At 37.6% G+C, this 26,237-nt stretch overlaps 2 protein-coding genes across 2 annotated transcripts; one reads left to right on the forward strand and one right to left on the reverse strand.

Moving 5' to 3' along the window:
- Nucleotides 1–1,062: 1,062 nt before the first annotated feature.
- Nucleotides 1,063–1,422, forward strand: LOC107775518 (auxin-responsive protein SAUR32-like). The gene has a single exon (XM_016595258.2). The coding sequence runs from the start codon at nucleotides 1,063–1,065 to the stop codon at nucleotides 1,420–1,422; it is 360 nt and encodes a 119-aa protein (XP_016450744.1).
- A 1,673-nt stretch (nucleotides 1,423–3,095) lies between these two features.
- Nucleotides 3,096–13,159, reverse strand: LOC107775516 (CDPK-related kinase 3). The gene is made up of 11 exons (XM_016595254.2): nucleotides 12,021–13,159; nucleotides 8,402–8,532; nucleotides 8,171–8,212; nucleotides 7,978–8,086; nucleotides 7,807–7,885; nucleotides 6,318–6,614; nucleotides 5,756–5,865; nucleotides 4,358–4,465; nucleotides 4,124–4,186; nucleotides 3,631–3,798; nucleotides 3,096–3,537 (listed from the first exon to the last, which is right to left on the reverse strand). Exons 1-11 carry the CDS (start codon nucleotides 12,546–12,548, stop codon nucleotides 3,403–3,405), a joined length of 1,770 nt encoding a protein of 589 aa, XP_016450740.1. The 5' UTR covers nucleotides 12,549–13,159; the 3' UTR covers nucleotides 3,096–3,402.
- Between the last annotated feature and the right edge of the window lie 13,078 nt (nucleotides 13,160–26,237).

The following is a 26,237-nucleotide window of genomic DNA, read 5'->3' on the forward strand; positions in this document are numbered from 1 at the left end:
TTTCGACTTATGTAGTGATGCTTGATTCGGTGTAGAGTTTTAAGAAGAGAAATATAGACTACTAAAATTTAGAATTCTACATATGTGATAGTGATACTATGCGGCTGTGAAAATATAGCATTAAGAGTTAGAAAATTAAAAATTAAAAGTCTTTTTATGTATAGAATAAGGTTAAATAAAACTAAAATGACAATAGAGTTACATATTTAATTAGGCATTTGGACATAGATTTACTTGAAATTTAAAAGATAAGTTTTTGAAGATGCGTTGAAAAATAATTATTGAAAGTTGAAGTTGTGTTTGAACATGCATTTTATTTGAAAAAAAAGTTAAAATTTTGTTAGCTGAAAGAAAATTTTCACCCAAAAACTGATTTAGGGCAGTTTTTGGAAACTTGAAAAACCAAATTCAAATTTATTTTCAAAAATTGATCATATTCCATGAAATATACAATTTTTAATTTTTTTAAAAAATAAGTTGTCAAAATCTATGACCAAACAGGTCCTTAATGTTTAAGAAAAAAAATAAGAAGAATTAACCGAAATAGCAGCCCACCCAATTACTTAAACTAAAAATAGCCGGCAAAAATATAATATATGCATAATTTATATATTATATGTATATAATTATGTATGAGCAATGTATAATTTATGTATATAATTAAAAAAAAAAGTAAACTTAAAGATCCCGTTATGATTCAAGCGCACGCAAATATTACGTAATATTACTTAAAATTTTATATTTTCTTTTAGTTTTATTAAAGGTGTTATACCAAATCAAATACATACACCTCAACAGATGGGCCCGTATAACCGTATATGAGTTTTGCAATAGGTCTAGGAATCTCTATCAAACCTTTTTATTCCACATTATTCTTCTGTTCTTCTCTATCTTCCTATATGTTCCAAATTCAGCCATGACTAACTTCCCAAGGTCTCTCCGATATTCTTCTTTAACCCTTTTCAAACAGTCCATCCTTTCTAATCTCTAGCCCTCCTTCCTTCCATTAAATAGTAAAATTAAAAGCCTCTTTCTTGTTTCTTTTCTAGGATTAACTAATAAATGGGTGGTGGAGAGAGGAGTCTGAGTCTTCTTAACAAACATCTGCACTTTTCTCACCTCCTTATTCATCATCATCATCAAGGGAAAAAACAGGGGAAAAAAGATGTGCTGCCCAAAGGGTATCTGGCTATAAAAGTAGGGCAAGCAGAAGAAGAGCAACAAAGATTTGTAGTCCCTGTTTCCTACTTCAATCATCCACTTTTCATTCAGTTACTCAAAGAGGCAGAGGAAGTTTATGGTTTTGATCACAAGGGAAATATTACTATTCCGTGCCATGTTGAACACTTCCGCTGCGTTCAGGGAGAAATTGATAAACACCACCAACATCACCATCTTTATGTTCCCTGCTTTAGGGCTTGAGAATCTATAATTCTCAGTTTTTTTTTTGTTTTTTTTTTAGATTCTTAGAATGGTAGAGATCGAGGCCAGGAATGGATAGGGATAGGAGATGGTTAATGATAATGACTAAAAATGCTTCTGTTTGTTTCCAATGCTTTGTCATTGGGTTAGCTTAAAGTAATGGTACTGAATTTGTTATCGTTTTATTTTCTGTATTCTTGTTCTCTTTCTGTTAAATTTGCAGCCCACATCATCATTTAAATGTTGCTTGTAGAATATACATTCTTAATAATCATGATAATACCGGTTTCTTTAGGGATTGTTTTAGTTTTTAACCTGGTGCGACTCTGATTAACGTATATTTGCACCGACTCTGATTGTTTTAGTCTTTATTTTGATTTTTCTATTCCCAAGACTGAAATTTAATTAAGGGTGGTGGAATATTAGGGATTGTTATGCTGTAGATGTGGACGATATGTCCACAGTTTATTGTAAAGTAACACTTGTTATGAGAATGACGGAATTGGTAGAGAATGGTACATTGAAACTTTAATTTTTTATATTTTATAAATTATTAAAATTAGCTTAAATCACAAAAATGCAAAAATAACATAGAAATTAACTTAGCTCAAATATTATGAACAAAAACAAAGAACAAAGTGCGAAGTATATAAATGTACAACATATGTACAAAAGATTCGAAATAATTCTTTTGCCATACTTGAAGAAGTAAAAGCGGAACATATGTACCTACAGGCTTATAGCATATATATTCTAAATTGGCATATACTAAGAATAGTAGAAAAGAGAGCTCCAAATATTTTATAGAATAGAAATAACAACTATATAAAGATATTATTTCAATAGTTGATAGTATTAGAAAGAATTATCCTTTTTGTTTGGAATTCGCGTTCCAACTAATTCTTATTCGGACTCGCGTAAGTTCATTAATTGTACAGACGACGTACAAGATGATCTAGGTGGTGACTCCGCATTTGACAATCACTTGGTATACAATATTATATAATCCAAATGTTGGAGAGATTATGATCCAGTTTCTCCATGAAATTTTTCAAATTTTTGAAAAAAAAAAATCAAAAATGAATTTTTCAAAAAAATACTTTTTCAAAACTTCAGAAAAACTTTTTCCAACTGAATATTTTTTCAAGTGAAATCATATCAAAACATAATTTTAAATTCCAAATACCATTTTTTAATTTAACTCCAAATATTACTTTTTTATAAAAATTATAATTTTTATGTCCAAACGCTTACTATAACTCTATGGGGCTTCATCAGTTGGTTTTTCACATTTTGGACCAGACTACAGTATTTCTATTTTGTACTAATCACTAGAAAGAATAAAGAAGAGTAAATTACAGGAAACAGGAAGTCAGAAACTCAACATCAATATCCCCATCTGAAGAATTATCCCTAATAGCCGGCTATACCACTACTTAAACTAAAAATAACCAGTGGAGATATAATATATGTATAATTTATGTATTATATGTGTATGGTTATATATAATCAATGCATCTATATATAGCTAGAAAAAGTAAACAATAAATATGGTCGGCATTTGTGTAAAATCCCATTCTCATTTGCACAACTATTAAATATGCTACTGCACTTTGGAAGTCTCTACGCCTCGATGAAAGTACAACCCTCAACGACAAACTTAGTTTCTAAAATTTTCTGTGCAAGTAAGAACTGAATTCAAATAAAAGAAATCCCTGACCTACACACAACTCAATGAACAAATTCCTGCCACTCAAGAACTTCCAAGTAATTTGCCACTCTACTCTATTAAACTCGTATATGTATAAATCTCGCCTGCCACCAAAATCCCACTTGTAAAGGAAAATAGAAAGAAAGAAGGAAAAAATCTCTTTCATATCATCAACACCTTTTTTTTTTCTTTGGAATCAATAGTTGATCTCTATCATTTTGTCAAACACTAACCAAATGAGTAGGTTAAGAAATGGAGAAAAACACATGCTAATGATGTCTCATATGTGCACTACGAAGAGTCACACCATGCAAAAATTTGGTATATCCAAGTAAACTAAGTTTTCCATCACTTCTTATCCAATCTCTGAGAATGGAATGAGCAGTTGGGCCTACATTCAACTCCTGCATCGTTGTGAAAACAAACTCAGAATTTCCTCAAACAAGAATTTGTTGAATATTGAAGAGTACTTAACAGCTATAGTAATAGAAAGATACCCTAGCCAATTCCTCCACTGAAATAGGCCGATTCCCCTCTCGCTCAAAATGTTCAAATGCCACTGATGCAATCTGCTCCCATCCCTCAAGGGCCTCCAACTGATATGTGCTGATTGCAGCAGCACAAAATTCTTCAAAGTCCAGCTTCCTATATGACAGTGTTGCCATCTGAAACGTAAAAGGATAATAGGCTTCACACAATGATCAAAATGATTGAAGACATAAATGCTAATTACATATTTGAGCCTTTCAAAAGAAAATCATTTTGGATAGGTCAGAAGACAGATCTCCATGTACGTCCACAAGCAGATCTCCCAAATGTCCAAGAAAATATATGCATGGAAGCTAGCCTTCAGTGGTAAAATAGCTGGCTACACTTGCTAAATTATTCGGAGATGGAAGCAGGCTACATATTTCTCCACTGAAACTTAACCAGCTATCTACCAGTGAAAAATTGTTTAAAAACTAATTATAAAGATCAAATGCATCTCACCGCATTCAGAATATCTGGCACCCTTGACTCCTTCATAGCATCAGTAGCATTTCCTATAAGAGCCTGCAGTTTCAAAACATTCTGCTTGTAACTTCTGATTTCACAACTGACAGAGAGTTAGCTAAAGAGAAATCTGACATCTCTGTTATTATGTTTGAACAGTTCAGTCTCATAAATCATTGAGTATTAATTTATTTTAAGAAAGACAGGGAGAGAAGTTGTCAAGATACTAACCATTTTGAAGTTTTCAAGAGAAACACGTCCATCTTTGCTAGGTTCCATAAGCATGAATTGCGCTCTAAGGTAAACCAGTTCATCTTCCGTTAAAGCTTTAGAAAGAGCCTGAACACATACAGCCACAAAAACATTTAAAACTTAGCATATTGTTACGTTTTGACAAGAGTGGGTTGCTCTAGTGGTAAGCACCCTCCACTTCCAACCAAGAGGTTGTGAGTTCGAGTCACCCCAAGAGCAAGGTGGGGAGTTCTTGGAGGGAGGGAGCCGAAGGTCTATCGGAAACAGTCTCTCTACCCCAGGGTAGAGGTAAGGTGCGTACAAACTACCCTCCCCAGACCCTACTAGTGAAATTATACTGGGTTGTTGTTGTTGTTGCATATTGTTACGTGACTAGATTCTGATCATATTTTGATCCAAGTTAAATTTGCATATCAGAAGAGCAACCCATCCATGAAAACAGCACAATAACAAAGAATTTCATGAAATAAAAGACATTCCGTATCAATCACCAAAAAGATGACCAATATAACAGGGTAAATCATGAGACTAATTTAAGGTGAGAAGTAAATGACATTTTTATCCGATATATATATAACAATAAACAATCAATGCCAGATAACCATTTTCTCAGGGGCAAGGCGCTAAGAGAACTCTCTATTAATCGACTTTCCACATTGCTACAATGGAGTCTTCCATTTTCTAAATTATTGTTAATAAGAAAAGCTCCAAAGCAAAAGCAAGGAAATGGCTCGTTAGTAATATATTATATGGTGACAGGAGGACTCTGCACTCACTATCCAGCTGAGGCGTACAATGCAGGAGCCTATACAAGGAGGAAAGTTTGATACTTAAAGCAGAATGGTGTTGAAATATATGCCAGTAAGCATTCCAAATCTAGACTTGGAGGTGGAAAGATAGCAAAGTTAGAATGAGAGCCAAAAGTTGATTGTGTAGAATTTGACATATCCTGCCAACTGCATTGATCATATTTACATACTCAATATTTGTTTTAAGAAATTTTTAAATACGTATTTGTTTTCCAGTTTCCATTTGCTTCTCCAACTCAATTATTTTCTTTTTACCTCTTCCTAGTTGCTTGATACCGAGAACAATCAGCCATCAGTTTGCTCTCTTCTGGACTACCAAAAGTTTTAGTACTTATAGTAAATTAGTCTCCGAAACCCAACTGCCCTAGTTACCTTCTATAAACTATTTGGCATGCCATAGGGTCTTCAACAATAATTCTGGATGTAATTCAGATGAATGCCAAAATATTCTAAGTACGAGAATATAGTTCAGTTAGAAGATGTGCTTGCACAATATAGATGTTTTTCATCCCCTATTATAATTGTCAACTGAGGAAAAGGAAAAACAAAGAAAAAGAAAACACCATACCTTTAGTGCTGCACGTTTGAGAGGTGTAGCATGCAAATATGACTTCACCAACTTATAGACCAATATATCCAAAGGAATAGGATGGCTTTCGCTGCGCAACCATGGATGCGCTGAAATTGGAAAAATATGTATTACTTTATATATTTTAACAACTGTGTGCATGGACATATCAAACACCCAATAAAAGTTAATATAGAATATGGTTCAGCTAAAAATAACAAATGTTTAGCAACAATAACACCACTCCCACCCACACCTCCAATTTGAAAAAGCTTAAAGCACACAGCAAGTACACCTGACGAGACGTTTTTCACCATATATCATGACCATCCCATGAATTGAAATTAAAAAGTACCCCATAAACTGGGAACATAGTGTGATGAGAATAAGAATATCTCATCCAATCCCCTATATGGACAATGGTCGCCTCTAAACACATTGTACTGTGCTCCAACAATTCAGTTCAGTCAAGCTAACCCATCACTAATTTTTTGAAACTCATACGAAAAAACAACAGGCTGAGAATCGACCAATGAATTTATGGAAGGGGTTAATTACTTACTCAAAGCCTGAGCAGCAGTCATCCTCTTACGATAGTCCTTATTTAAAAGCCTCTTTACAAAGTCCTTGGCCTCAGGGGACACAGAAGGCCAAGGCAAGTCTTCAAAGTTAGGGTCAGCTCTCAATACTGCACGAAAAATTCCAGATTCTGTCCTTGCCCAGAATGGTCTGCTTCCACATAACAAAATGTAGGTAATCACCCCAATACTCCAGATATCTGCTTCCAAGCTGTAAGATCTGTGGAGGACTTCTGGTGCCACATAATATGCACTTCCCACAATATCATTAAGTCTTTCATCTGCGAAACAGCAAATGTGGAATAGGTCAAAGAAAAATAAACTCTTGAGTTGATCTAAGTGTTCTTTGAAAATAATACACGCCAACAAAACTTCTAGATTGGCCACATATCAATAGTAGGAGCATAGAGTTTGTGGGTAATCAAACGGTCGTTATGGAAATAAGTGACTGCGAGGAATCATGAAGCCAATGAAACATTCAAATACAAACCTTAAAGGTGCTTTACTCCATGTATACCAAAGAATGAACTACTAGCTCGTCACTAATAACTTAATGTGAGATAGAAGTATAGAACTACTACAACAAATATGCCTCAATACCAAACTACTTGCAGTTGGCTGTTTGAATCCCCTATATACATCTGCAATTTGGAGCTTGTTCCAATCTACAACTTAACGATTTGTCTAAAAATGATGAGTCCCCTAAAACTACGAATTCTCTAGTTCTCACAACTACCCTTATGCTGTCATACAATCTCTAACGAAACTAAAAATGCGTTTGTCAAACCCAGACCAAATCTAATTGCATCAGTAACAACTAAAGCTTAACTCCAACTAGTTGGTATCATCTATGGGGATTCTCTAATTCCATTGTGTTCAGTTCTCCACCAAATCCACACCGATTCCAAGAGATTGTTGGTCCGTCGCAACTACTTCTATCCAAATGAATTCAAGTGTACCTCCACTTGTAACACCTTCAATCTTCATGGTGTCACACCTTCCAGCTCACATTCATGTGAGAAGGAAAAACTAATTTAAAAAGTAAGAGAATCCTGCTCATAAGAACAGTTTGGGATGGCTCTAAAGAAGCCTAATTAGGTCCAGAAGCAAGCATAAAAGACATTGCCCGGGGGTACTTGACAATCATATCGTGGAGCAAGTCTAGTACTTCTTAAGGTTAAGTACTCAAGTTCTTACTGACTTCAATGGTATACTTTACTAGTAGACTAGTTTAAATCACCAGACACACAGAATACAGAAACCTAATTGATACAGAGGGCATGGAGGCAACTATGGGTCCAGTCTCACTCCTGCTAGCACGTTGAAATTTCATGCATAAGTCACATCTAACAGCAATCCATTGCTAAAGTGACACACGGAACAGAATTCTTCTAACGGACAGACTGTGTGTTAAACTAGCTGACTGCTCCGGACTGGCGGTACAGTAACTTATACAGATTCTAAGAAAGTTACCTGGTCTAATAAAGTCAGAAAGCCCAAAATCGATAAGCTTCATGTCAGCATCTTCATTTCTGGAGGTGAAAAGGAAATTCTGTGATGCCAGCAATAGAAAAGGCATGGTTAACCACAATACCACAAGGAAACAGAAAGCAACTAGTCTGCACAGATAGAATGCCTACAAACCTCAGGCTTCAAGTCACGATGGACCACACCTTGGAGATGACAAAATGCAACTACACTTAGAATTTGGACAACAATAAGTTTGGCATCATCCTCTGAATATTTACCACCTCTGCAATAGAAATATAGAACATTGAAATACAAACTACAAGCACCCAAATAAGATTACTTAGTTTACGTAAAGCATTTCATTTACCTTGACAATATTCTGTCAAGTAATTCCCCTCCTTCACACAATCTGCATACTCAAAAGTTAAAACGACCATAAGGCACAAAGCTCTCCTAGTGGGAGGAGAATACTATCTGCTCATTACTAAATCAAAATACTGACGATCTTGAAAAATTCCAGACTTGGCATTGGTTACTGAAATCTGTGTATGAGAAGTTAAAAGAAAAACAATACATTAATGGAAGATGAAGTACATACTCCATTACTATGTACACATTATTTGCGTCCTCACAAGCATCGTGAAATTTGACAAGATGTTTATGGCATGAAAGAGCCTTTAAAATCTTCACTTCTCTGCGCACATCTTCGATGGATATTGCTGTTGTCATCTGGACATAAAATTTGAACATCATTCAGCAAATCAATAAACATTGGGTAACAAGCAGCATTCTGTGATGATGACTGGGTATCAACCACTAGAGTTCTAATGAAACTAAGCAAAAGAGTTCTTTCCCTCAAAATCCTGAAGTAAGAGAATCAGAACTGATAGACTCAGACCATAAAAGAAACATACAGATTTTTAAAATCTTGTTAATTTATGTTTCACGTAAGTTAATACAGTCAAGCTACAGATTTTTAAAATCTTGTTCATTTATGATTCACGTAAGATAATACAGTCAAGGTCTTTTACCAAATAATGACATCATACCCATTCAAAAAAACAAAATTGAATGCTCCACTTCGAACTTTACTTTATATTCCATTATAGTGTACATACCAACAAAAAAGAGAACAAGACCAGCTGCGTTAAACTTTTTCAAGAAAAAAAAAAAGGCCAGCCGCGTTAAAATGATAGATAAGAAAACTTGATACATAATTCAGTGAATACAGGAGTAGATCTAGGTAGAAAATGCAGCAAAAAGGTAAATAGTACATGCATGTAATACACGAATTTAACATCATAAATTGTGTACATACACATTAATTTACATCCTCACTAGATTAATAAATTACAGTAATCCACGACCTATAATTTGCGATCTTTATGATTTAACCCGTGATAATAGTCTTCAACACAACGGTTAGATGCATTCCATCTGTAAAAATTTCCCAATCTAAACCTTCTTATTCATAAATGCGACGAATATTTAAGGAAGCGAATAAAACTCTGCACCTAGTCTAGCATTTAAAGGGAGAAAATAGAAAAAATTAAACATGATGTTTACTTCACCATGAATCAACGATAGGATTGCCAAAATGTAAAGCTGCAGACTGGATTAAATTTATCTATGCATAAAAAGGTTCTTGAAATACTGATAGTTATTCCCTCAAGCAACATCGACAACAACAAACCCGTTTCAACTAAAATGGTTATTGCAAGTCATAATAAGTTTGAAAACAAGTTGCTAGACATGTTATATCTAATAGAGTTGAGTTACTTGAAATACAAAAAGAAACGAATGAGTTCTATCTAGATGCCTTGTCAGCATTCTTTCCCTAGCATATAGCTGGCAAAACATAGAGCATAATATTTGAGCAATCGCTTCAAGTGTTCTAAAGCACTTGCTCCTTCTGATCCACTTTCTATGACACTTACTATTTGGGAAGTCAAATGACTTTTTCTTTGACTACAACTTTTCATATATATCTCAAAAAAGTTTCAATTGCAAAAAGATCTAATTACAGTATCTTTTTAATGGCATTACAAATATCTAAATTTTATGTGAGGGAGTCTGAATTCTGAATTGAAATACAAATTAGAAGGTTCGATCCTTGTACTCCAAGACCATTCGTAGTTTTTGAAATGAAGGGAGTATTAAAAAGACCACTTGGCATTCAAAATCACTAGCATACCATCAGCACAATAATCGTAAGATGTGTTGACCAATATTGAGCTAAGATAAATGTGGCCTAGTGGTTAATGAAGGGGGTGAAAACCTTGGAGACCAGGGGTCAAATCCGCGTAAAGACAAATAACACTAGATGATTTCTTTCCATCTGCCTAAACTTAGTAGGAAAAGTTACCCGGTACTTGTGCTGGTGGGAGGCAGTAAGTACCGGTGGAATAGTTGAGGTGCAAAGCTTGCCCGAACACCACCATCACCAAAGAGACATTGAGCTAATATAAATCTCTACGATAAGTCAACATTTACCCTCCTCACCGCTCCAAAGAGAATAACGATTTTTGTTCATTCATCAAAAATTTAAGGTATAAATTCCATAATTGTTAAGTCTTTTGACAGCTGAAATTGGGAAGCTCCTTCGAACCTATATGATAATCTAATCATTCAACCATATTTTTGATTGCAAGATTAAGGTATGTGTAAGTATAGTTTTGACCACCCCGACATCATTGTTTCCACCAACATATTCTTAGGACATAAACATGTCACAAACTTCACACGCATAATGTCATTTGGGCGACCCTGGTCTCGCGACTTGAAGTAGCATTAACAAGGAGTTGCCTTCTTTGAAATTCAACATGATGCACACAATCTTAGAAAGATGGGATGACTTTTAGCGAGAAATTCACACATTTTAAGCATATCCTTCAGGTCTTAAGCTCCCAGAGATAGTATTTCATTTTAGAGAAGATTCAATGAAGCTTGTCATATGCACTGCTCTTCTTTACAAACCAAAGCAATGCGCATTCCATGTGTTAGATGATACAGAAATACTCCAATAATCCATACCAAATTCAAGGATGTGAAAACCTATGAGCATATTTCAGCTCAAATCAGTATAGCCTGCGCATGTATTATATGCCCAAAATGGAAAGTTCATGTTAGGCTACCGAATATGAAGAAAAGCAGCAATATATGAGCTTCCAAAATGGAAAAAGAACAACTAATCTTTAGATTCACTTGAAATACCATTTCAAATGAAAACTATTACAGGTTAACCTTTGATCAACCCCAAAACAAGACCTTATTCACAAGCAAGCTAAAGTTAATATGAATCCCAGGGCCAAATGAATACTGCAAAACCTTTTTTCAGTTTCAATTTCTCGAAAAACGTTTATTTTTGTTTTCCAATTTCCAGGTTGTACCACAAAACCTTGCTGATTCTGGATACTAAAATCAGTTTACGCCTGTCCTGAGTATACAAAGTATATGCCATTCGGAGGAAACTCCAACCAACCATATAATTTTGTTTTGGTTTGATTAACAAAACATACACAGTAAGATTCTTCAATTTTCAGTGAAAATGAAAAATTCTTTAACCAAAGAGTGATCTCAGTTCTGATTTGGTTGGATTAAACAGATCATACACAGTATAATTCTTTGGTCTTTAGCCGAAGAATGAGCTTAGCAGTGGATCACAGAATTTACAAGGGTGCATTTCCTCAAACGGATGATGGCAATTGTTTTCAGTGAAAACGAAAACCCCACATGAAATCAGTATTGAACATGCTCCATCTTCTTCATCATTTCCACATCTGTTTCTCTGTAACACCTTCCTTCATAACACGTAACCTCATACATTTAGGAGTAGTCCACAAGGAAGAGTATAAATGCTTTTAGAATATCTGAAACTAGAAACCAAATATAGAACGACATTTGGAAGATTTGCCATTTGCAGATTTCAACAGGTTTGATGGATCTTTTAGGCCTTTACATGTTTCATCCATCTTTAAAAAATTCGAACTTTACCCTCTAAACACAGAAATCCAAAAGGAAAAGGTAACAATTAGATAATTTGCTGCTAAGAGTTTGCCTATTGCAAATTTGTTATCTTGTATGCTCAAAATAGCCGAGCGCAGCTAAATGATTAGAAAAACAATGGAGCAGTCTCCTTGGACATAACTGACAAGTCCAATGCTTTCAAGAGGAAAAAAAAGACAAAAACAAAAACAAACAAAAAAAGGAGAAGCTACCTTAGCTTTGGAGATGATTTTGACAGCAAGAGGGAGGTCCTTAAGGTCTCCTTTCTTGCCCTTGGCGTGACAGGTATGACCAAAATGCCCCCGGCCGATTTCTTTCCCCAATTCATACTTAGCGCCGAAGTTCTTGTTGTATCCAAAATTCTTATCAAGCGACTGATCAGGCTCAGCTGTACCATCCTCGGGAATTGGCCCCTCCGTCGGGGGCTTCGCATGGCCAAATCGCCTGGCGAGCGATGCCTTAATGTGCTTGGCCGGAGACGGCGGAGGAAAAGGTCGTTTGAAGAACCTTCTAGGCGTGGACCTGGCGGGAGAAGGAGTCACACCTGCTACTACACCGTGAGGGTAAGGGCTTGGCCAAGGACTGTTAGCAGAAGATCGAGCAGGTGTGTTTTTGACTGAGGGAACGTTGTTGACCGGAGTGGCCGGTAACGGGTGATCGGCGTCGCCGGCGACGGAGGTGATGGTTGTTCCATCAGAGTCCCGAACGGTGGGGATGGTCTTGCCGTAACACTGGCCCATGGTAGAAGCTCAGTGCCACCAAGTCCCCACCAGCAAAAATTAGAAGAGTTGAAGTCAGTCAAAGGGAGAAAGGTCGAAGCATCGGACGGTCCAGATCGAAAAGGGAAGTCGACGTTACAGAGGGAGAAGAGAGGGGAAAAAGAACAAAGAAGACAAAAGAAAGAGAAGATGAAGGGATCTGCGGCGAGAAAACGATAAAAAAAGAGAATGAAAATGAGAGGGGTAGTCAGAGTCAAGAGTCAGAAAGAGAGAGAGAGAGAGAGTACCAAGTCTTACAAATAGAGTGTGCGCGTGCTATTGCTGAGTTATATACAGATTGAGGAAGATTTTGTAGAGAAACGGAAACAGATTACACAGAGGATGAAAGAGCGGAAGAGGAAATCAAACAGAAATTATTATTATTATTATGTGTAAAGAAGAAAGAAAGGAAGGGAAGGGAAGGGAAGTGAATGAGAATCTGAATGGGAAGGGCAGGACTCAGGAGATCCGCCTAACCTGGGATTGTATCAAAAGCCCACACAGACAACCCCCTTGATTCTCTCTCTCTCTTATTTCTTTCTCCATTCTCCATCTTCCGCCCACATTTTACTTTCTTTCATTTTGTCCTTTTCAAACTTCCCCCCTCTCTATTTCTTATTAAGTCTTGTCAGTCCACCAATCAACACAATTTTTTTATTTTTTTTTAAATACTAATTGGTGTGACGAATTCTGCATCTAAAATGCAGAAAAGGGAAAAAAAATTGCAACTATTGTAGAACAATTTCTTGAATCCCAATTGAATGTAAAGCAACATTATTTACATCTCATGTGAATTATTTTTTAAATGAAATTATAATAAACGTTTGTTAACTGCTGGTCTTCATCCCTAATTTGACGTTGGTAGATCCAAATACCAAAATAATAGTAGTACTTCTTGCACCCGAAATATCTAGTTCATACATTGCACCTATTCTATTGTCGCCTTTACATCGTTATCACATAGAGGAAAAGTTCTGAAAATGCGGGTTTAATATGTTTCAATTTTTAGCCTTTGCATGATTATTCAATGAAGTATGGACTAAATGGTTACTATATAAAAGAACTAGAAGGTATACATAGTGCCCAAATCAAAGGTTTTGCATCGAAATCAGGAATGAAGGTGTCTCGATTACACCAGCATAGATGGAAAAAAAGTAAAACTTTCCGCATCGCATCATTCTTGCTTGAAATACCGAGGAGTTATAGAAATTTGAATTGTAAGACTTGTGGTAGAACCAATTCAATGGAAGATTGTTTTTACTAGTAGTTCAGTAGAGATTTTTAGTGTCAAGAACGGTGGCTTGGTTGCTTGTTTTGGCATTTGATGATTGGGAGCGAGAAATGTTAGTCAATTGGTAAGAAATGATGTGATAGTTTGGTCGGATTCTCTATCAACCCCCAAATTGTCCACCTATTTTGCGGCCTTATCTGTCTGGACAAACCGCTAGAAATTTGCTAATATCTGGACCTTCCCTTCCCCATTGTCTTTTCATTTCTACCCGTACGTACATCAATGCGTGTACAAATTGAAACAATGGCAACTTACAAATATTGTAGTTTTCTCTTCTGCCCTTTCTTTCAAGTTCTTTTTTTAACATTTGATATATTCAGAACTCATTATCCCAATTATTAAACTCTTACTCACATAGGCAGATGTAGAGTATGCTCGTCGGTTCATCTAAACTCAATACTTTCGTCGCGGAATATAAATTTATGTGTAAAAACTTATTAAAATTATATCAAATTTTAGTTTGTTTTCTGACTCATTATTACTAATCTATTTTTCTACATATTCCCTTCTCATAGGTGGTCTAATTATATATATTCTCAAAATATTATTGTGTACGGTCAAAATCGATTAAGTCGGTCGTACAGACTGGTCGAGGTGATAATACTTCGATCAAAGGGTATCTGCGTGACAACTGGTCGAGGTCCGAAGTAAGGGCGTCGAGCTTCGAGCTCTAAGACCAATCAACGACAAGCTCGGTATCATTATTGAGCTCATATCCAAATCGAACTACGAGGCAAAGCGGAGATTATCGAAGATGCATAGACCGACCAACACTCACCCCGAATATCGAGACTCCAAGTCAGAGTCGAGCTCGATCCAAGGTCGAGGGCTCGATCCAATACCGAGCTCGAGCCGGTATCGAGCTCACAGACAAAAGCCGTTGCAACCGCACTAGGGGAAAGAATCTTGGCAGGAATCGAGGAAAAGATAATTCATCATGGGTTCTCCACTATATATTTTTTATATCGATAAAGTAGGATCTATCTACTATAAAGGGGAATCCTTGTAAGCATAAAGGACAGATGGTAAAAAAGATAACTTCAGAAAGATTAACACTTTTGGGCTCATTTACTTTGCCTTGTTCATCGATATTTCCTTTTTCTCTGCCTTATATTTCATTCCACCTGTCAAAGAATATATATATATTTCTATTTCACTCTATAATTTGTACCAAGTTATATCACGTATCCTTAGAACCATATACAAATTTAACTCTATCCAATTTTTCGGATAAACAGTTTGGCGCCCACCGTGGGGCTAAGGATAACAGTGGTTATTTGATACGAATCTGCAAAAATACACCGTTGTGTTTTGCGCTTGTTTCCAAAAATATCTTGGATTTCGGAATAGCAACGACTAACTACCAGTCAAATGGCCACGCCGATCGACAAGAAACTGATCTTCAAGATGAGAACAATAACTTGACACCCGGCACCGAAAGACCATTTGTCGACGCCCTTGGAGCCCGAATCGAAGCACCAATAGATATCAATTCGCATGTGGCCATTGAGGCGAACCTACATTCTGAACCCGAAAATAGCATTCATGGAGGCACTCGATCTGCAGCTCGAGATACCCATAACGTCGAGGAAAACAGCGTCAGCTTGCGTATGATTTTCGAAATGTTGCAAGCTCAACAGACAGCAATAGCTCAGTTGTAGAGCCAAACCTAACTACAAAGCAGGCCGGAGCCCAATCCATCTCTAGAAATCACCCATAGAACGGAGCCAGCCATAGTGAAGTCAAATGAGCAAGAATCGGGGACTGCTCCCGAAATTGCTAAATTGCTCGAGGAACTCACAAAACGAGTCGAAGTCAACGATAAAAAAGTAGAAATATATAACTCCAGGGTCGATCAGATCCCGGGATCTCCACCAATGATAAAAGGATTGGATTCAAACAAATTCGTGAAAGGGAACAATCAATGATATTCCTAAATATAATAGAACAACCGATCCCAACGAATATGTCACCTCTTACACATGTGCCATCAAAGGGAATGATCTAGAGAACGATGAGATCGAATCTGTATTATTGAAAAAATTCGGTGAAACCCTGGCAAAGGGAGCAATGATATGGTATCATAATTTACCGTCTAACTCTATAGTTTTTTTTGCTTTGCTTGCAGATTCTTTCGTAAAAGTACATGCTGGGGCCATAAAGGTCGAGACCAGAAAGTCGGACCTATTCAAGGTAAGACAAAAGGATAACGAGATGCTAAGAGAATTCGTATCTTTTTTCTAAATGGAACAAATGGATCTACCTCCAGTCACGGACGATTGGGTTGTTCAAGTTTTCACTCAAGGACTAAACGAACGAAGCTCGACGGCTTCACGACGGCTGAAGCATAACCTGATTGAATACCCAGCTATTACTTGGGCCGATACGCATAATCGGTATCAATCCAAAATAAGAATCAAAAACAATCAGTTGGGTTTTGGGTCCATTATTAAAAGGGTTGCCAACCGAGAACAGAGACCGATCAAAAATCGATACCGACCCTATAATGGAAATCCTACGAGCTCGGTGTGATAAACGGCTAAAATGATACTACTGCTAAGGTACGACCCCCCTCCCCGTTCAATTATATTTCAAAACTAACCAATGCAGGTGTTCGACCAAGGACGAGGATTAATGAACTCGATCAGGAACAAAGATGGATTATTCAACACGAAACCTTAGGTCTGAAAGCACGCGTTGCACTCTTTTTTTCCTTAGACCGGTTTTGTCCTAAATGGGTTTTTCGGTAAGGTTTTTTAATGAGGCAACCATTAATCGTGCTAACTCGGAACAATTCAACAGTATTCGAGGCCTCCTTACAATCAACCTCGAATACTTGGGAGCATACCATCGTCATCAAACATATCAACGACAATTATCAAGTACGATGCAAAGGAAGTTACTTCATTATTTGATGACAAACAGTGTCTCGACAGGAAACATTGTAAGAGCCAAATGGTCAAAACGAACCATGCTCATGTAATTGGCCTGAGCCCTGACGCAAAACATGAACACATGTATAATGACTTGCAAAGAAAACTCTCTTCTTTACCGATATCTTATATCCAAGATTTATTATGCAAACAGGATCGAGTTCAAGCAAGCACTCACTCGACCATTATGCCTACGGGCTACATTACTTCGAGTTCGAATCATTCACTCGACTACTAAGCCTACGGGCTACTTTTATTTCGAGTTCGAGCAAGCACTCACTCGACCATTATGCCTACGGGCTACATTACTTCGAGTTCGAATCATTCACTTGACTACTAAGCCTACGGGCTACTTTTATTTCGAGTTCGAGCAAGCACTCACTCGACCATTATGCCTACGGGCTATATTACTTTGAGTTCGAATCATTCACTTGACTACTAAGCTTACGGTCTACTTTTATTTCGAGTTCGAGTAAGCACTCACTCGACCATTACGCCTACGGGCTATATTACTTCAAGTTCGAATCATTCACTCGACTACTAAGCCTACAGGATACTTTTATTTCGAGCTCGAGCAAGCACTCACTCGACCATTATGCCTATGGGATACATTACTTCGAGTTCGAATCATTCACTCGACTACTAAGCCTACGGGCTACTTTTATTTCGAGTTCGAGCAAGCACTCACTCGACCACTACGCCTACGAGCTACATTACTTCAAGTTCGAATCATTCACTCGACTACTAAGCCTACGGGCTACTTTTATTTCGAGTTCGAGCAAGCACTCACTCGACCATTACGCCTACGGGCTACATTACTTCGAGTTCGAATCATTCACTCGACTTCTAAGCTTACGGGCTACTTTTATTTCGAGTTCGAGCAAGCACTCACTCGACCATTATGCCTACGGGCTACATTACTTCGAGTTCGAATCATTCACTCGACTACTAAGCCTACGAGCTACTTTTATTTCGAGCTCGAGCAAGCACTCACTCGACCATTACGCCTACGGGCTATATTACTTCGAGTTCGAATCATTCACTCGACTACTAAGCCTACGGGCTACTTTTATTTCGAGTTCGAGCAAGCACTCACTCGACCATTACGCCTACGGGCTACATTACTTCGAGTTCGAATCATTCACTCGACTTCTAAGCTTACGGGCTACTTTTATTTCGAGTTCGAGCAAGCACTCACTCGACCATTATTCCTACGGGCTATATTACTTCGAGTAACATTACTCATTACTTCGAGTTCAAACGAACACTTGACTATTTAAAGGCTGAAGGTTGTTCGAGCCCGATAAAACAAAGGGGACTACCCACAAGGCCCGAAGGCAGCAGAGATTAAAATTCAAACTATTTATTTCGCTTAAAAGGCTATTTTGCTTCAAAAGGAAGAAAGATTTATATTTACAAATTTTTGTACAAAGGCGGCAACTCAGCCAAAAGGAAGCTCTTTATACAAAAACCAAAAGCGGTATCAAAAGAACGCAGCAAACAACCTAAGGCCCTAAATGATTCAATATTCATCAGAGGCCGTGTTCTCGGCATCTTCCTCATCTTCAGACTCCCCTGAGTCATCGAAGTCCTCCTCAAGAAAGGCCAACCTTCGAGCTTTGTTCTCCTCCGCCCTGGCGACTTCAATCTCGGCCCCAATATCGAAGCCTTGAGCTCTGACCTCCTCGAGACCTTCTTTCCGAGCTTGCCATTTTGCATGTTCGACCATGCTCTTAGCTTTGTCTTGGTTGACCTCAACATCGATCCTAAACTAAGCCAATTTTGCATCAGCTCTTTTATTGGCCCCGATCACCTCAGATCTGGCCACTTCAAGTTCTTTAGCCAAATCTGCTTTTTCTGAAGTTGCCAAATCCAACCGATGCTGAAGCTCTTTCATCTTTTCGATCAGCCCCAAAGCATTTTATTTTGCAGATCAAAGTTGGGCATCAGACAGCTCCAACTGAGCTTGAACGGATACCTTTATCGAGGCAAGGATCTCCATACACTTTTTTAATTCTTCTGCCTCGGCCAGTAGCACATCTACCTGTGAGTTAAGCCGTCCAATCTGCTCGATCCTCTGTCGAACCTGCAGAATCAGATCATTAGTGGTTATATCTTTTTCATCTTCACTATCATGGAACATTCGGAATACCTTTTCAACCATCTTTTCATGCTCTTCTCGAGCCGCTGTCAAATCTGCTCGAAGTTTTTCACTAAGGAGCTTGTACGAGTCACTCTTCTCAGTGAGGCTCCGAACCTCGGCATCATGCTCCTCCCAGATTCGAAGAAAGGCCTCGTGATGCAACACTGAAGCCTATAAACAGAAGGAGAAACATTAGAATTACCTACAATTCTAAGTATAAAAGAAGTGGCAAAAATATCATCAGAGTTACCCGATTCAAAGCATGTTGGGCCTCGTTGAAGAGACAAGCGGGCCCCACTGCATTCATTACTGATTGATATTCTTCGATCACCAAGGACCGAAGGTAACTGGAAATCCCCACAGGGGGAGAAAAAATTCGGGTATCATCAGGTACGGAGAGCACTATCTTCCGCCTTTGGTCGGGATCGATACTCGGGGCTGGGAATCGGTCCACCAGTTTGTGAATCGATGAAGGCTCGGTAGAACCCGATCACGATGCTTTTTTGGGTACCGGCATTCCACCAAAATCGGTAACCTCCTCCGAGGCACCTGACTCAAGCCCCTCCAGAAAACCGTGGATATCGGCCGACTCCTGAATACCCTCATAGGACCGATCCTCCAACATGCTGGCTTCTCAAATCATGGCACCCGAAATCTGAAGGGATCCGCTAATGTCAACTACCCCAAACTCATCCCTTGAAATATCTTCTACTGCCCGAGAAGACCCACCCTCGGTATCCCTTTCAATCATCTTAGCTCGAGAAAGGATAATCTCGGCTTCTTCTTGTTCTGGGATTACGGCCAGGGTTCCATGATTTGCTTCTACCAAATTGGAAGACTATTGAATCACAACATTAGCCCGTACGCAGGCTAAATTCTCCGATCATTCTTCGGGTTCGTCCCTTAAATGGCGGGCCACTTCCGAAGACATAACACCAAAGCCCCCTTCGGCTTTCGAGATCTCTTAGCCGATTTCTTTTTTTTTTGAGCTCGGGGAGCCCGATACGTCTTTTCTTTTCCTTTCTTTTACCTGCTTCAGGGCAGGAACTTCTTCACCACCAGATGGAGGCCTCATGACTACATCTTTCTCGAGTCCTACAAAGGGGAAAAGGGAGATTTACCATACAAATCGATAAAGAGACAAATCGATAAAAAGATTTACCAAGACTGCGAGCCTCCCATCAACCCTTTGATAATTCGACTCAAGCACGCTCAAAGTACGGTCCCTGCAACACCAGACCTTCGACCCATTATTTAAGATCCGGGATCGGTTCCGGCATCCGAGCTATGGCTGTGATAAGAAAAGAAAAATAGATCAAAAAAATGAAAGGCAATCACAAAATCAAAACGGGCAAAAATCACGGCTCATACTCCATTTCTCGGGAAATGGTAAGTCATCGGCATGGATCAGGTCCGAGGTTTTGATTCGAACAAAATGGCTCATCCAACCCTGATCCTGAGTCTCGTCTATGCTCGAGAACGGCGCTTTGGTTGCTCGACGAGCAAGCTTGATCAACCTCATCGATAAAGTCGGGGACTGTAGAGGCACATAAGATGATCGAGGGTGAAGATACGCCCCTCGACCTTGCTCGAGAAAAATCGAAGAAGAATCACTATCCTCTAAAAGGAAGGGTGGATCTGGCCGAGGGTCACATCGTACCTCTTACAGAAGGCAACGATGACAGGGTCTAGAGAGCCCAACGTGAAAGGATAAGTGTAAACACTTAAGAACCCTTCGATATGGGTAGTAATTGATTCATCATGCGATGGGATTACTACGAGTTTATTATCCCAGTTGCATTCTTGTATGACTTTATCGAGAACTTTCTCGGTGATTGACCATTGATACCTCGACATCGGCTCACACCGACCCGGTATCGGAGAAGGCTTTTCAGTTTTAAAATCGCCTACAGTCGAACACCTAACCGGAACGAATTCCTCAGGGCGGGGCTCTTCCACATCCTCGCCACCAGTAGGTCGAGATGAAGAAGCGGTCTCTTTTTGCGGAACAGTTTTAGACGTTTTTGCCATTTAAAATTCCGTGAACAAAAAACGGGAGTATTTGATGTTTTAAGAAAGAATTTGCAGTAAAACTCACAGATTTGCAGATAGAAAACTCAGAAAAAATGAAAGAGAACTTAGAAAATTTGGAAGATTGAAGACGCAAAAGTGATGAATGGTAAAGGGAAGGGTTATTTATAGATTGAAGCAATGATGATTCAATATCAGCGGCGGTCGACCACCGTCTGACACACATTAAATGCCTTGGTAAACTTAAATCGATGGGACAGCTATCACGTACGTCATGGTCGGGATCGATACAGACGTCAGCATATATCTGATCGAGCTGTTGGGAAATCATATCGTTTCTCACCACATCCTTTTTCGAGAAACGAGGGACTATCTGTGTACGGTCAAAACCGATTAAGTCAGTCATACGGACTGGTCGAGGTGATAATACTTCGATCAAAGGGTATCTACGTGACAACAGATCAAGGTCCGAAGTAAGGACGTCGAGCTTCGAGCTATAAGACCGATCAACGACAAGCTCGGTATCATTATTGAGCTCATATTCAAATTGAACTACGAGGCAAAGCGGAGATTATTGAAGATGCATAGACCGACCAACACTCACCCCGAATATCGAGACTCCAAGTCAGAGTCGAGCTCGAACCAAGGCCGAGGGCTCGATCCAATACCGAGCTCGAGCCGGTATCGAGCTCACAGACAAAAGCCGTTGCAACCGCACTAGGGGAGCGAATCTTGGCAGGAATCGAGAAAAAGACAATTCATCATGGGTTTTTCACTATATATATTTTATATAGATAAAGTAGGATCCCTCTACTATAAAAGGGGAGAATCCTTGTAAGCATAAAGGACATATGGTAAAAAAGACAACTTCAGAGAGATTAACACTTTTGGGCTCATTTACTTTGCCTTGTTCATCGACATTTCCTTTTTCTCTGCCTTATATTTCATTCCATCTGTCAAAGAATATATATATTTCTATTTCACTCAGCTATTTGTACCAAGTTATATCACATATCCTTAGAATCATATATAAATTTAACTCTATCCAATTTTTCGGGTAAACAATTATATTGTGTTTTTCTCCTTAAAAATGAGCTCACTTTAGTGAGTGTGTTTAAGGCTTTCATCTTAGCCAATTTAGTAGTCCACTCTCTGCTTCAAACTAATTTTGCGTTGCGTAATTGGGTGTGCTCTATTTGCTTCAAACCAATATTTTAAAAGGTATTTTTGGGGCGAGCCCCGGGGCAAGGCACACCAAAAACGCCCCGAGACGATGATGTGGGGCGAAAGTCTCAAGAAGCGTACGCCCAGCAATTCGGGGCATACGCCTCGGGCGTTTGAAGCGCGTTTTTTAGAGAGGCGTAAGCCCTAGAGATTTTTTCAAGTTAAAACAAAAATATTTGAATAAGTCCTTAATATAATATCCAAATTTTCAAAATTTAGCATGGTAATTACTCAAAAGTTTTAAAAAGGAACTGAAATGTATTAAATTTAAAATTCAAGACATTTTTTATTAATTGAAGCCCCAATTCATGGTCTTTTTCAATTCTTTATCTTGTCCGCTAGTCTACTAATATCTTCCAAAAGTAACAAATATTCAAAAAAAAAATTACAAATACAAAGAGAACTCCATTCTCCTTCATAGCAACACGTTCAAAGCCCAAATTACAGGTTAGTCATCCTTTTTGTTCTTCCATGTAGAAAACTTTATTATTTTCGACTCAAGTTACTTGAACTTCTAAGTAGCGTATAATAATTGTTTTGACTAGTTTTTTGTGGGAATGAAGCACATCTAAGTTACTTGAGCTTCTAAGTAGCGTGTATATATATATATATATATATATATATATATATATATATATATATATATATATGTATATATTATTTTAATGCAATTTTATATGTTTATAAATATTTATTGTAATTATATTATTTTATAAAATATTAAAAATTAAATATATATGGGGCTTACGCCTCGCTGAAGCGTATGTTAAACGCCTCGCCTTACGTGCACGCCTTTTAAAACACTGCTTTAAACCCATCCTTCAATATGTTGAGCTCCTTCAGTTTCGTGACAAATTAAGGTCGTTGATTATCAATGGCAAAAGAAAATAAAAAGAATCAAATTCATTTTTTCTAGACTATTGTACTTATACACGTTAATTCCAAAAAAAAAGTCAATTTTCTTTTTAATTAAGATGAGTATACTTAATTTTGTTTCAAATTTGTACCTCTTAAATCCCAGGTTACATCTTTTTAGTTTAGTTTTCAAAATCCAACACGAAAAACTGTGTCGTCACAATATATGATGTTACGACATATTTATGTTAACTGTTATTCTCTAGTTGTTAATGGCAAGCTTTTTTCAAATCTGAAAGATGTCTAAGACAAGAAAATCCTATCTCTCCTCTGTTTGTTATTTGTGTTGAATTTCTTTCTAGAAAATTAATAGCCTGTTTGGCAAAGGTGGAGAAATCAGCTTATTTTGAGAAGTATTTTTTTCAAAAGTGCTTTTGAAAAAAGTACTTTTGCAGAGAAGCAGTTTGTGTTTGGCTAATCACTCTGAAAAATACTTTTGAGCAATAATTTGTGTTTGGCCAAGCTTTTTCAGAAAGTACTTTTAAGTATCAAATTACGAATAAGGACGTGAATAGATTTGCTTAATAGTTAATATTATAAGTAAATAAATAATCTTAAAATTTTGTTATTACAAGCAATAATTAAATCTTTTCATTTTATTTAAGTAAAATATGAAAATAAAATATAAAAGTACTTAATTCTTTTAATATAAGTTAAATATATTAAAAATCATTCAATAAATATAAAAACATTCACCCCTAAAGTCAATATATAGTAGAAAGCTATCTTATAAATAATAAGAAATATTTATACATTAATATCCTAAGTATTAGGTTTAACGGTTATTTTGGTATATACTATATTTTGTTAAGGGTATTTTTGGTAAGAAGAAAACTCAAAACTGCTTCTGCTTCTGCTTTTGAGAAGAAGCTACTTTTTCTGTTTCTCAGAAACTGCTTCTGCTTCTTCCCAAAAGCACTTTTTCTCCCAAAAAAGTTTGGCCAAATACCTCAAGTTAGAGAAAAAAAGTACTTTTTCCTTCTTGAAAAGCTTGACCAAACAGGCTATAAATCACATTGCTTCTGTTGATGCTTTTAAAGTCTTTCATATGAATAAGAAAGACCCTATTATATTAATCATCTTGCCTTTGATGATGATATTATTCTCTTTTCTAGTGGTTGCAGGAAATCATTAGGACTACTAATGGAGTCTCTTACTGATTATGAAAGAGTTTCAGGTCAACAAGCAAAAATCTTGTATTATTCTAACTCTAAATGCTCAACCAGATGAAATTTCAAGGGTGGAAAGCATCACTGGGATGGAGCACAAAGTTTTACCTATCAAATATCTGGGATGTCCACTATATGTTGGGAGGAAAAATATAGTTATTTTCTCAAAAATGATAACCAAGGTCATCAACAAAATTTCAGGATGGCACACTAAATTTCTATCCTCTGGCGGCAGAGTAGTGCTGATTAGACATGTTCTTCTAGTATTATCAACACATCTTTTGGCAACTATACACCCACCCAAACGTGTACTTAATCAAATAGAAAGAATGCTTAACATATTCTTTTGGGGAGGGTCTACGAAAAAGAGAAGATATCATTGGTCTTTGTAATGACCCAACCGGTCATTTTAACTTTTAGAAAGCCGTTCCCTAAAATAAAACTCCGCTAACATGCTTTTATTAATTTATGACTCGCGGGGATGGTTGGTTCAGGATTTGAAAGTGTGTGGGTTGAAATCGGAACACTTGGTTCCTTAAGTTAGCTTTAAATTGACAAGTTTGACTTCGGTCAACATTTTGAGAAAACGACCCCGGAATCGGGATTTGACGGTTCCAATAGGTTCGTATGATGAATTTGGACTTGGGCGTATGTCCGAATCGGGTTTTGGATAACCCGAGAGTGTTTTTGCGCTTAATAGTAAAAATCAAATATTTGAAGGTTTAGAATTCTTTAAATTTGGTTTGGAGTAGGATTTTGAGTAATTGAAGTCCGTTTGGAATTTCTAGTTTGGGAATAGTTCCGTATAGTGATTTAAGACTTGCACGCAAATTTTCGTGTCATTCCGAATAGTTTAAGTATATTTCGACGCATTGGAAGTAAATTGAAGAACTTGAAATTTTTAAGTTTGAATCAATTTGGTTTAGGGTATGATTCTTAGATTTGATATTGTTTTACGCGTTCCGAGAGTTCGAGCGAGTCCGTTTTATGATTTCAAACCTGTTGGTATGTTCGGGCGGGGCCCCGAGAGTCTTGAGTGTTAACCGGACGAGGTTCGAACCAATTTTGGAAAAATGAACAAGGACTGAAGCTCCCAGCTACTGTCATAATCGCACCTGCGCTTGGACAGCCGCAGGTGCGAGCCACCAATCGCAGGTGCGAATGAGAGAAGCCTGCCCAACCATCGTAGATGCGAATAATTTTGCGCACCTGCGAACGCGTAGGTGCGATGGCCTTGTGCGCAGAAGCGGAAAAATACGCAGGTGCAAAGGGATGGGCGCACCTGCGCTTGCGCAGAAGCGAGCACTTCATCCGCAGGTGCGGAACCAGGAAAAGAAGAAAAATGTGCACCTGCGAGGAATTGCCGCAGGTGCGAAAGCCGCATGTGCGCTACTCCTTCAACAGGTGAGAAAAACCTGTCTGGGCAGAACCTTAAAACGGATGAAAACTCAGTCCATTTCTTTCTATTTTTCATCTATTGTTGGGCGATTTCAGAGCTCTTTGTGAGGAGTTTTCAACTAGCAATTGAAAGGTAAGTTAATTCCACACCCCTTGAGTTAAATACATAGATTATAGGTGGATTATAACTAGTAAATCTTAGAAATCAAATATTTAGATGAAAAATCTAGATTTTTATAAAAATGAGATTTTAACCACGAAAATAGTTATGGAATTGGGTAGAAATTATATATTTAAGTTCTTGAGATTATGGGTAACGTTTTCATCCAAAAATTTTCAGAATTCGAGCACGTGGGTTCGGGATAAATTTTAGAAATTTTACCATTTTGGATAAGATAATTTATTTAATAGATAAATTTTGAATCATTTAGCATATATTAATTATTGTGTATAATATTTGGATAGTTTCGGATCTTCGGCGTCGAATCAAGAATTCAACGCGACGTGATAATCAAAAAGTGGATTTTGAGACGAGGTAAGTCTCTTGTCTAATCTTGTGAGGGGAAA

The sequence above is a fragment of the Nicotiana tabacum genome, chromosome 19 (assembly GCF_000715075.1).
Source record: "Nicotiana tabacum cultivar K326 chromosome 19, ASM71507v2, whole genome shotgun sequence".
NCBI classification, from domain to species: Eukaryota; Viridiplantae; Streptophyta; class Magnoliopsida; order Solanales; family Solanaceae; genus Nicotiana; species Nicotiana tabacum.

Excerpts from the sequence above, each read along its gene's own strand:
- LOC107775516 (XM_016595254.2), bottom strand. The coding sequence starts at position 12,548 with ATGGGCCAGTGTTACGGCAAGACCATCCCCACCGTTCGGGACTCTGAT. Across the intron at positions 8,213-8,401 it reads AATGTGTACATAGTAATGGA|ATTGTGTGAAGGAGGGGAAT; the intron begins GTATGTACTTCA and ends TTGAGTATGCAG. Across the intron at positions 4,187-4,357 it reads CTCTTGAAAACTTCAAAATG|GCTCTTATAGGAAATGCTAC; the intron begins GTTAGTATCTTG and ends TTGAAACTGCAG.
- LOC107775518 (XM_016595258.2), top strand. The coding sequence starts at position 1,063 with ATGGGTGGTGGAGAGAGGAGTCTGAGTCTTCTTAACAAACATCTGCAC.